Source organism: Erpetoichthys calabaricus, chromosome 2, assembly GCF_900747795.2.
Source record: "Erpetoichthys calabaricus chromosome 2, fErpCal1.3, whole genome shotgun sequence".
Classification (NCBI taxonomy): Eukaryota; Metazoa; Chordata; class Cladistia; order Polypteriformes; family Polypteridae; genus Erpetoichthys; species Erpetoichthys calabaricus.
In genome coordinates this window covers 117,837,763-117,850,367 of record NC_041395.2, presented here as the reverse complement: position 1 = coordinate 117,850,367, position 12,605 = coordinate 117,837,763, and the positions used below count along the sequence as shown (strand labels likewise).

Below are 12,605 nucleotides of genomic sequence, written 5' to 3'. Positions count from 1 at the left end.
AGGTGGTGGGTTTCCACTACTGACACTATGTGACCATGAAAAAGTCAATTCACCTGCCTATGCTCCAATTGGAAAAACAAAAGAAATGTAACCAATTGCATTTGAAATGTTGAAAGCTCACCTGGGATGAAATAATGTTTCAGGTGAAAAAATTATAAGGTCTTTAAATTCCACTCATTTCCCATCTGCCATCAGTTTACACTTATCCCCAACAACTGTTCTGCCATCCGGCACGGTGGCGCAGTGGTAGCGCTGCTGCCTCGCAGTTAGGAGACCCGGGTTCACTCCTCCCTGCGTGGAGTTTGCACGTTCTCCCCGTGTCTGCGTGGGTTTCCTCCGGGCGCTCCAGTTTTCTCCCACAGTCCAAAGACATACAGGTTAGGTGGACTGGCAATTCTAAATTGGCCCTAGTATGTGCTTGGTGTGTGTCCTGTGGTGGGTTGGCACCCTGCCCGGGATTGGTTCCTGCCTTGTGCCCTGTGTTGGCTGGGATTGGCTCCAGCAGACCCCTGTGACCCTGTGTTCGGATTCAGCGGGTTGGAAAATGGATGGATGGATGTTCTGCCATCTATGGCCCTTGCGACTTCATTTTTTGAAAACACATTTTAAAGGAAGCTATTTTGCAATAAAAAAAAACTAGAAGAATTTGTTTGACTATTTTCTAATTCTTAACCATTTTTGAAGAATTAAACATAATCAGATGACATTTAAAAAAGAACTGACATGTCCCATTCATCTTTATTTTCCTGCACTTAATGTAAAGGTAGATCATGTTTACTTTTTGTCAGGTGCATATGGATGTGCAGCCAATGAGAGTGATGAGAATATGGAGAAGCTTACAGTATGTGTTTTAATAAAGCAGACCCATCAACAGTAAAAGCTTCAGACTCTAAATAATAACTTTGAAGCTACTGTGTATTAAAAAAGGACCTGTTTTACAATGCCCTGTGGTTTCTCGTAACAATTGCACCATGAACACTAAACTTCACAATAAGTAATTATTAATTCTGGGGAAGGTTGTGTTGAATTTAAAAACATGCAGATTATGTTTGCACTTAAAAATAGTGCTGAAAATATCAGTTTAAAAGGATTGTAGACATTCTTTTTGTACCTAATTGTATTATCATACCCTGTTTTGTCGAAAATCCTTAATATACTGTATGTTTTAAAGAAAAAAAAATGAAAAAGGTGGATATTAAAGGACATTTCTAAATACAACAAAAATGGCATTGTTTCCTTTTAAAGTAGATACTCCAAATAGGACAGTCAATCATTGCAAAACTGGCGAGTTTTCACATTATTTTCTTGCAGTGTTTCAGACGTGGGGAGTGCTGGTTGTGGTGTAAAATACTGAAAAATGTGGCTACCAAATGGCTGTCTTGGATACAGTATGATTTGTTTGATTTGTGAAACTTACTCACTTTGAGTGATTTTTGAATGAAAACAGTTGCTTGCAGTGTAAAATGTTATAAGCTAGCTGTAAACTCATCCTTTAAGCAGTCAGTATACTGTTATAGTAACAACTGGCAAGGATCTGTAATTTAATTTTGGCTTCCATTCCATCTGATCTAGTGTGGTAAAGATGTGATCATAGAGAGAAAGCAGCAGAAAGGATAATCAAAATCAAGAAAAACAGGCTTAGAAGACAAATTATCTAAATACATCATTAACTCTTACATAACTTTTAGGTGAATCCCAAGGATCTGGATCCCAAATACGCCTACATACAAGTTACCTATGTGACTCCATTTTTTGAAGAAAAGGAGCTACAAGAAAAGAAGACAGACTTTGAAAGGCATCACAATATAAGGCGCTTTGTGTTTGAAACTCCATTCACACTTTCTGGAAAAAAACACGGAGATGTGGAGGAGCAGTGCAAAAGGAGAACTATTCTGACCAGTAAGAAACTTATACTATAAATCTGTAAATACAATATGAATACAGAATGTGACCCCAGTTGCATGCTCATGTGTACTCTGTGTCAAAGAAATAACTGTTCCCAGAATCAGTGGTTTTGGTTTTATGTAAACCAACAGAAGGGGATCATTTCAGCCAGATCTGCAGATAATCAGACTTGCATACCAGTTACATTTTGGGTGGTGGGGTGCCACCAGTGGGTTGCGAGATGTTGTTGTTTATAATAGTTGCAGCTCTGATGATAGTCCTCAATCCCCCTCCCCCTGGTGATCATGCTTAACCCACCAATGGTGACTCCAGCAAGTTCTGTCAATCAAGCTTGTTTCACCAACGTGGGACTCCGTCAAGGCAGACCAAACCCCCTAACCCCCACAACCCACTCTAGTGATCATATGCTCAATGCACCAAGAGGGACAGAAACTCTCTAAAGATCATGTTCAGTTAACACGGAGGACCACCAGACCCCCAGCTCTAATGGTCATGCTTGATTCCCCACTTGGTGGGTTGCAAAGTTACTTATAAGAGAAAATGTGGGACATCATAAAGACTGAGAAACATCATCCATCTGTCAATAAAAATATAGGATCAGAGAAGAAAGGCCACATTTTGTGGTCATCTCCTGAGAATTCATATGTGATTTCAGTACCAGCCTTTGACTAGGTCATGTGTGGAATATTCTGAGATCCTCCACATGCTCCACTGAATCCTTAGAAAAGCATTTTTTTATAGTGCTTGGGTGGATGGGCCACAGCTGCTTTATTTCCTCACTCCACACACGACACTCCACAAATCATTAGGCAGAGCAGTGGGGTTTGGGGTATTCCCCTTTGGAGTCTCAAGCGTGTTGATATAAATATATATGTTCAGACAGCTTTTGGGGCTTGGGAGGTTGGTCAAGCTAAATGTAAATCAAATGTAAAAATGTAAATCAAAGAAACAAACAACTGGTTCCACTTGGAGTTCTGATTGTGATAATTAATGACATGCCAAAATAATGAAATACAGGTACTGTACCATTTAAAAAAAATTTCAGTACTTTTCCAGTTACAGTATACCACAGTATACCACACAGCCCAAAAGTGTAGTGATTTGTATCTCCATCCAAACCATTTTCACACAATACTAATGACCCCTATGTGTACTCTCATTCTAAACAAATAAACAACTCTTGTGCTTTTGATACAGGATCGTTCCTTAATCACATGTCACTTGTTCTGTCAAGAAAGTGAACCTCTTTTGTTTTGACATGGAGCATTTGTAAGAACTATTAAAGATTACTTTGTAAATTATAAAAAAAAGAGTTTCATGTGATGTTGGGCAAAACAGTCACTTTGCTGCTGTTGTAAATCGTTTGCAGCCACAACTTAATACCAAAGCCCCCCACACCCCACTGGTGTTTTCCGTGTTCCTTTAAATGTGCTTTAACTTTTCCTTTCTATATTGCATTTTCCTTGCCCTGGTGGAGTGGTGCAGTGGGCTAATAGGTTGAGGGCACATTCCAGGGTATTAGCTTTTTGCCTAAAATATAATTTACTGCAGTCAAGTACTGTCTGATGTTCTTTGTATTGCCAGAATTTTAATAACAAAATGCAATTCTTTCACACAACAGCAAGTTCTTCATTCCCATATGTAAAAAAAACGAATACAAGTTGTAGATCAACAAAGCACGGAGCTCAACCCCATAGAAGTGGCCATTGATGAGATGTCCAGGAAGGTGTCTGAACTTAATCAGCTATGCAGCATGGCAGAAGTGGACATGATCAGGCTCCAGCTTAAGCTACAGGGAAGTGTCAGTGCCAAGGTAGGTTCAGCACATACTGCAGCTGAGACATGACTGAAAAGCATTAACACACCTAAGAATCATTTTTTTCTGTCTCTAAAGTTTATGACAAAATTGTCAGCATAGCATTCACGATCAATTCTTTAGTATTATTATTCAACAGTAGTTAAAATTTAAATGTGCTGTTATCTTTGTTGCATTATAGATGGTTTATTGCTAGGTTACCAAAGATACCTTTTAAAGCCTAGTCAGTCTGCGGAGCAGGGTGTCTACTACAAGGCTGTCAAACTGTGCAAAGAAACCTCATTTTATCATCTTTTACTGACAGTCTGACCTTATACAGTATGTGACCCTTTTAAGGACAATGTAAAGTATAAAGAATGCAAATTTTAGCAGTATGAAGTTAATTTTCTGTATTTTGTCAGGTTAGGACCATATGCCTAAGGTATCTCAGAGTGAATTGGTTCAAAGTGCCTGGGGATTTTTAAAATAATGTCATTTAAGTCATGATATTATTAATAAAACCCCAGAATAAAGACTGAGTGCTTCTAATTCACTGACTGTTTAGGCAGAGGGTCTTGATTTTTAAGAGGCCAAACTGGAATAAGGGGGAGGAAAGTGACATTATGAAATGGCTACAATTATGATAAATGTAGATGAGTAGGGTTAAAGTTTGATGTTGTTTTTAAGACAAATGGTGTTTTATTTGATGAATGTAGCTGGCTCATGCTCTTTGTCAAACTAAAGATTATTTTAGATTAAGAGTAGTTAAGTTGCAAGTGTCCACAGATAAATATACAATGATTAGCTGCTTCTTTGCTACACATTAATAGCAGGCTGAATATCAGGATGAATTAATCAGGGAATGCAGGCATTCAAAGTATTGAAAGGACAATGCAGGGATATGGGCCCATGCTGACCTAAGGGCATACCATAGCTTTTGTTTCTGTTAATAACTTGCCAATGTGCAGGAAGGGAATTCATCCAAAGGTTAGGCTTTTTTATTTCCAACCAAAATCCTGAGCAATTTCATAGTTATCAGCAGTGTTTCAATAATTCTCCGATATCATTCTTTTGAAATTCTAGACATCTCCCCATGATGAGTCTGCTCCCACTGTCTTTTAACATTCTCAAAAATTTCAGCTTATTCTGTTGTAACTAAATATGCTGTCTTTTGAACACCTTTTGAAAATCCATCTAAAAACATTGTGCAATTATGCATCTTTGTATTATTTTCAAAAATAAACCTGAAGAGCTAGGGGCGAAGTTTAATTCACTGTTGAAATCCTGCTTCCTCTGGACTAGTTGGGTCAACTCTGAGCTGTCTATACAATGAACATACTTGTGGTCAGTCAAGTGACTTCAATTCACTGTTTGGTAAAGATGTTTAGTTTAGGGATACAAACTATTTAAGCTTAGATACATGGAGTATGTAGAGAATTCAGGGAGGCACCAAGTAAAGAGTCATTTTAAATGGCTTTAAGTCTAACAGTTGAATATCACACTTTTGATGTCTTAAATTCTGATGCTGAATAAAAACACGAGTTTATGTGGAAGTAGGTTTCTCTGATGCAAGAGAATACAATATAAATTCCAAATGTGAAAGAAGCAACTTATTTTAAAACTATGTCAATGTTGTTGTTGGTCAACAGATATCTCAGTCTATTCTATTCAGTCTTTCCATTGCCTTACCACTGAAGAACATTAGCACTGTTATTGAGGGACCTTAAACAGGAATTTCAATTTAATGTACAATTTGTAGTGATGCATTCCAGTAGGCTAAATACTGTGAATTGTGGCATGTTATTCAGGCAAATGCAAACTAAAAAGTCTATATTTAGCCAGTTTTATATTAGTTCTCATAAACTGGTGGGATTTTACCCATAATCTAATCAATGCAAATGTATACTCATACAGAGAATATCCCTTCATTACAGGTAAATGCAGGACCGATGGCATATGCAAGGGCGTTCCTAGAAGAGAAGAATGCGAAAAAGTACCCAGACAACCAAGTGAAACTTCTGAAAGAAATTTTCAGGTAAAGTTATTTTATTGTCATCTACTAGATGTTAATGCATTGTATTCATGAATACTTTCAGTTTTGTTTCTCTTTAATTGCATTTTAATACTAGACTTATTTTTAGCTGTAAGATGGCAAATATTGTGAGGTCTAAGAAATATTTAACAATTCAGTGTTACCATCAACAGTACCGAACATGTAAGTATGTGTGTAAGTAACTCAGTATGTACGTGTACAGTGTAGATATCAATGGGTTTAATATTGGCATGAAACTAATTAACAATATAAGGAACATCGTGTAGTATACTCTGACATTTGTGGCATGAGTAACCATATCAAAAGTTATATTTTTTTAGTTTTAAACGAGGTACAGTTCTTTCCAATAAAAAATCATATTTAAAAGTAAAAATGGAAGTTAAATCAGTTAATATTTATTCTTGTGTATTCTTTTGTATTAATATACATTGAATTAGTGGAAAAAATAATCAGACTTCTTCACTTTTTTAATCTACAACACAATAAAGTGTGCAGAAAGTGAAAGAGTCTGAATACTTTCTGAATCCACTGTACATTTTTCTATTATAAAAGGAAATCCTGTGACGAGACATTCTCGGAGATAATTTCAAGTCCGGCAAGACAAGAGATTTTGAAAGTCCTGCCCTCCTCTCAAACATTTACAACCACGCACAGGGTTCAATCATTTCTCATTAGTGTGTATTGTCAGACACAGTTCATGTGCTCTCAGCTGCTATAAATATGAAAAGTCCTCAGTTACACCCTTTAAAGAAGCTTTTCTGGACAGTATTTTTAGACATACAATCTAGTTGTTTCCTTTGATGTGGTCCTTTTATGGACAGTAATTTTATACATTCAAGATGACATGTCAAAGACTAAGCGAATTAGAAAAGAGGCCCGAAAGCGTTGGAGAGAAAAGAATCCAAAAAAGAAAAATAATAATCTAAGTACAGATTCGGAAAATAAGGAAAGTAATAATCAGCCTGGAACAAGTGGAGTTGAAAACCTAGCAGGTCCAAGCGGGGTCGGAAATAAAAGACAAAAGAGTAGAAGACAAAGTAGAATGTCATAAAGAGGCAGAGCAGGTTAGAGATTATGAAAGTACTAAAATTCGAAAGCCTCAAAAAAATCATTGTAAAGATCGCATGAGCGCTAACAAACGGAAATTATTTATCGGTGAAATAACGGAACAGCGAAAAGAGATCAAATATATGGACACAGATGATATGACAGAAATATGTAGATATTGTTCAGCTTTAAAGTTTAAGTCGGAGACTTGTAGATCGTCTAATTCATGTTGCCATCAGGGAAAAGTAGTGTTTCTTCCCAATGAAGAGGCGTATCCACGATAATTAAAAGATTTCTTGTTTAGTGAAAGTGAAATCCACAAACACTACAGGCAAAATATCTGAAACTACAATAATCTTTTCGCGTTCGCATCATTCAATACTCAGAACGTAGATTTACACAATTCAGGACCATACACAATGAGAATCTGTGGTCCCGCAACAATTAAAGCTACTAAAAGTTTACTTTTGAAGAAACCACAATTCAGTCAGGTTTATATTTATGATCACGGAGAAGCGATGCAACATAGAATCGAAAGAGTTAAACAATCGGACATATTAGACATTCTACAGCCAATAATGGATACAAATCCATACCTCCAAAAGTATCACACTTTACACAAAATTTATCTGCAAAACACGGACAAAGAAGTTTTGTTGGATTTCGGATTTGTTGTTTGGTGAAAGTGAAATCCACATACGCGAGCAGCAGAGACATGAAGTGGTTGGAGCGTCGCGCATGCAGGGGGGTTCGCGAGCAGTATTTAAAAATTAAAACAAGTTAAGATGTTTTACAGTTTAATAAGGTATATCTATGAAATAAAAGTGGTGCTGTAGCCTAAAGATAGTTCAATTGCAGCAATTACTAGCTGTGCTTTTGTAAGGTTGATTCGCTTCCTTTGTTCCATCTTCTTTCCTTCTATCTTCCATCGGTCATAATGATCGGCATTTACCCTCTGAATTTTTAATTTCTGTTCTAATGTGAATCTAGTGTAAATCAGATTTGCTAGAATGGCCGTCATGTACCTGCCTGGCTGACCCTGACCCTGACTCTTCACTCTCTCAATTCTTACTGTTTCTCATCTTCTACATTGTCTCTCAGGGTTTCCCAGAGCTTTGACTTCTCTCATAGTCTGCATTATTCTCTAGTGTTCCTTTGTGTTGTATTCTTCTGTACTTTGGAAACTGTCTTATGACAAAACTTTTAAAGCAAGATGTGGTTTAAGTTAAACCTTGTATTTAACAAGGCTGTGCCTTCACTTAAAATGTGTCCTGCTAGTGCTTGTAAAATCCAATTCCACAATGCTGTCTTTCCTAAAGCCTGTCTTTGTGCAATTTCCATTTTTATTTGTTCCTGTTCTCAGAGTAGAAACCTTGTATAACCTCTCAGTTATCGCTCAGAGGATTTTCAGTACATTCTTTATTTAAATTCCTCTATCATTCATATCTTTTCCAAGATATTTTTAATTATTATTCTCATGCAAATACAGAAATTAATTAGACTTATAAAAGACTTAATTGCCTCATTTTCTTCACCCTGTATGTCAGTGTGGTAGATTAGCAAAAGCAACGTATTTAAGGCCTGTCTAAAACAGATGACTTACTGTATTTGTCTAGTTTCTTACAAAATGTATATTTTCTTTTCTCATATTTATTGTTTGTTTCATCCACATTGTGTTGTTTTTTGTCCTAAAAACTTCAACAAATAAAATGTAAAATGGCTATATATTTATGATGCCCTTGCACACAAATTCTATTTTTAATAAGTAACGTTTAATGAAAACTGTAAATACTTTATCGGAGCTAAGGATCATCAAGTTACTGAATTCCTAAACATAATGATCAGTTATTTATTTACACCATTGATTATTTTAACCCTATTCCTTTTCAGGTATGTATGTGTTTCAGAGATAGACAATAAAATAAAAAGTAAAACTTTTATTCCACATTGTTGAGCTTCATTGCCTGAAAGGTTACAGAGACATTCATTCCTTTATACGGATGACAAGGAGGCTATGGACTGAACGCATAGCCTGCCAGATAGAGTTCAGTACACTCCATTCCCTTTCTTGCTTACGAACTTATGATGTTTAGCAAATTTGGGACTTTGTTTTCTATAACTTTATAATGAAATTAATGGAACATTGTTATTTTTTTCTTTAGCCTTGGACCTCGCCAGCTCAAGGCTCTTTTGCTATGTTATTTTCTTTTGATTTGGCACTTCTAATTATTTTAATCTTTACTGTATATTTTTACCAATAGCTATTCTGATTTCCTGGCTGCTGCCATTTTGGGCTCCAGTTGACGTAATAAACAGCCTATTTCTGAGCTTGCAGTTCCTGGCGCTCTCCAACATTATGGATATTCTAGTGGTTTTAGTGGTGGTAGATTTTCAATGAAAAGAAGACTTACAGACTAAATTCTTGACAGCAATTCTGACTATGAGCTTGGCAACTATTTGGCTTTCACAATAAAATTTATTTTGATTCTTTGGTTCTCACCATGAAACACTTTAGAATGTGATTTCAATCTTCATTTACTATCTCATTCTGGCCTTTTCTTCCCTGGCAGAACACAGGGTTGCTGTTGTTGCCCTAGAATTCACACAATATTAGTATTAGAATGGTTTTCAGACATATTTTTAATATTGGTTTCTTATCAATCTGCCCTTAAGTAAATCGTCCATTTTTAACTAATTATGCTTTTTTCAAGGACACTCTTGAATTATGTTGTACCTGCATTATGATTTCTGTCCAGCACATGTTTTTGGCTGCTAGTTCAGTAACTTAATTTGTTTCATCATTATTGAACCAATAAAAATTAATTTATTTTCTGTACAGATATGAATAAATCCTGTTGTCTTGCTTCACATTATTTAGACAATTTGCAGAATCATGCGGGCATGCTTTGGAAGTGAATGAGCGTCTGATTAAAGAGGATCAGGTGGAGTACCAGGAGGAAATGAAGACGCACTATAAGGACCTGCTGAATGAGCTCTCAACTGTTATGAATGAAAAGGTTAGTTATCATATCTCTCAGAGAAATGTAGAACTTCAGACACAATAAAGTGAAACAGTTTTTTTTGGGCATGATGCCCCAAGGCCAGGACCTACATCTGGACCTGCTAATGCACTACAGAGATTTCACATTTCAGGGAGGATGCAGGACTTTTGGTAAAATATAAGTGAGAACAGTGATCTTAAACTGAACACATCAATCCATTCATTTTCTAAATTTGTGAGTTAACTCTGCATTTGCCAGTTTCTAAACACTTCTCTTTTTTCTCTCTCCTAGCTTCACTATGGTACAGTTTCTTCCAGCTTCTGTTCTTCTTTGTCTAATGTCTCACTTACAACTGCCTCTAAAAGTGGTACGTCACACATCAGCTTCTTTTTGTCTGCTTATTTTTCCCTTCTTTTTAGTGCTTATTGCATAGCTGCCTCCAGGCCCGTTCTTTCTTTAAATCATCAGGGCACAGAAAGCATTGACTTTTCTTCATTTCCAGTCATTTCAATGGCTTCTGACTTGCTTCTGAGATGAGTCGCTTCATTCATTCATTTTTGTATGGCGTTCTTGCTTCAAGAAACTACAGATTGCTAAAACGCCACTAATAATAATGTGTACGCACAAATTGCTAGACTGGCTTACGTGGTCACCCTACAAAAGATTCAAAGCGTCTCCCTAATCATTATTTTATTAGTATTGTCACTTACAAGATCGGAATACATTAGAACTGCTTACTGATGATGCAGGCTAAGTGACTTGCTTTTAAAAGTCTATGAAATTTAAACTCCAGATTCAAAGGCCAGTTTGACACCCAGGCCTTGTGTCTAGCAGATTTTAAGTCCTGCCTTTTCAATTCATGGGAGTGCAGACCTGCAAGTACAAGGCAGGAACCTTCACCGTCAGTCCATCACAGAGCATCAGTGTGCGGTCACTAGTTAAATTGGGTACATGCCATTTGACTCCCAAGGTGACCGAAGTACATTCATAGCCAATATGGATGCCGTAGTCTTTATTAGATATCACTGCATTCAAAGTGAGCCCCGTCATGGAGCCCTTCAGCTCAATTTCCCTTTTTTATAGTCTCAGAGCAATTACAGCTAGCAGTAAGTTATTAAAACTTGCAACATTTATCCACCTAAACATACAAAATTGTGTTAAACACTCAGTGAAACTTTGCAAAGCTGGCAAGATTACAATTCAAGCTGACAGTCTCACGAGCCTTCCATGTGAATATTCTTTAACTCGGGATTCTAGGCAGCGGGTTCTATAAAGCCATGGCAGATGCCCTCTGACTTCACTGGGTGACTCTGGATAGCTGGTTGTACAGAAAATGTGTTCCAACACGAATATGAATCAAATGTATGTCTTAGACATATCAGGACTGCTTTCTTTCTAATTTTTGTACATTCTCCATGCAGATTTCCTACAGGGAGGACACAACAAAGCAGCCAGGAATGGAACGGCATCACGTCTTCCATGCAATCAGTAAAGCATCTGCCTCAGGGCCGCCAGGCACCGGTGAAAATCCTCAAAGCTGAATAATAATGAAGGCAACAAAGAAGCAGAGTGCTCACCTACCGCAGTATTAGTCAATGAAGTACAAAAAAAAAAGAAATGAGAAGCAGTCTGTGACATTGTTCTCCAGACAACGGGGACGTCACCAGGTTAGAACTGGCAGGGCATCATGCAATGGGTTGTAAAATATTACTGTTAGAGTGTGTGAGTGACGTCCGTATGGCCGTGTGGTTTTAACGCCTCACTAGTGTCTGCACTTTCCAATCCAATTATCCGTCCACAAAGTCGTACCCTCAGTGGTCTTAGCCGTACTCGGCGTGTTTGAAGAATCTTAATGTCAAAACATTTTATAATGCATTTGACTGCTTTTACTTAGTATTTTATGTGTAAATAAGAATTAATATTTAAGAAGAAAACCTTTTTCTTTATTTTCTTTTATATATATATATATATATATGAAAATGTTTTGTTGCAATAAATTAAAGAAAATGAATGGTACTAAAGTTTTATGTATAACAATGAAATAAATTTTGTTAAAAGGTACTGATAAGCATGTTCTTCCATTTTTATTTATTTATTTTTTTACTGTTTTCAGAAACTTAGGTAAAAGAAATCCTAAGATTACATACAGCATGAAATAAATGACCAATTGAATTGTGGTGAAAACTTTAGAATTAATTACATTTATGTAGCGCTGTTCTCACTACTCAAAGCAATGGGGAGCCATTTCAACCACCACCTGGATGATGCGACAGCAGACAATTTTGTGCTCCAGTACGCTCACCACACATGAGCTGTTAGGTGGTGAAGTGGTGTGAGAGACGGGGATGATTAGAGGTCAGAATGACTAGGTCATGGTGGGTAATTTAGCCTGGACATAAGGATACACCCTACTCTTTACCAAGAATGCTCAGGGATCTTTTATGACCATAGAGAGTCAGGACCTCGGTTTTACGTCCCATCCAAAGGACAGCGCCATTTGTACAGCACAGTGTCCTTATCACTGCACTGGGGCATTGGAATCCACATTCAGACCACAGGGTAAGCACCCCTGCTGGCCTCACCAACATCTTTTCCAGCAGCAACCCAAACATTTCCTAGATGGTCTCCCATTCAAGTACTGGCCAGGCCTGAACAGGCTTAGCTTCAGGTGGGTGACCTGTTGTGAAGTGCAGGTGATATGGCTGCTGATAACTTTGGTGAATGTGCTCAATGCATGGAGAAGGTGGTGTGTTGCACCTTGTTATCAGAGTGGTTGCTGACTTGCCCATCAGTGCCTGTATTT

The 12,605-nt window shown here is 37.2% G+C and overlaps 1 protein-coding gene across 1 annotated transcript in view; it reads left to right on the top strand.

Moving 5' to 3' along the window:
• Positions 1-11,863, top strand: part of dock10 (dedicator of cytokinesis 10) — a 264,702-nt gene extending 252,839 nt beyond the window's left edge. Inside the window, 6 exon segments of the mRNA XM_028794429.2 lie at positions 1,689-1,899; positions 3,527-3,549; positions 3,551-3,718; positions 5,635-5,735; positions 9,679-9,817; positions 11,224-11,863. Of these exon segments, the coding sequence (XP_028650262.1) occupies positions 1,689-1,899; positions 3,527-3,549; positions 3,551-3,718; positions 5,635-5,735; positions 9,679-9,817; positions 11,224-11,343 (762 nt within the window). The 3' untranslated portion in view covers positions 11,344-11,863.
• The last annotated feature ends 742 nt before the right edge of the window (positions 11,864-12,605 follow it).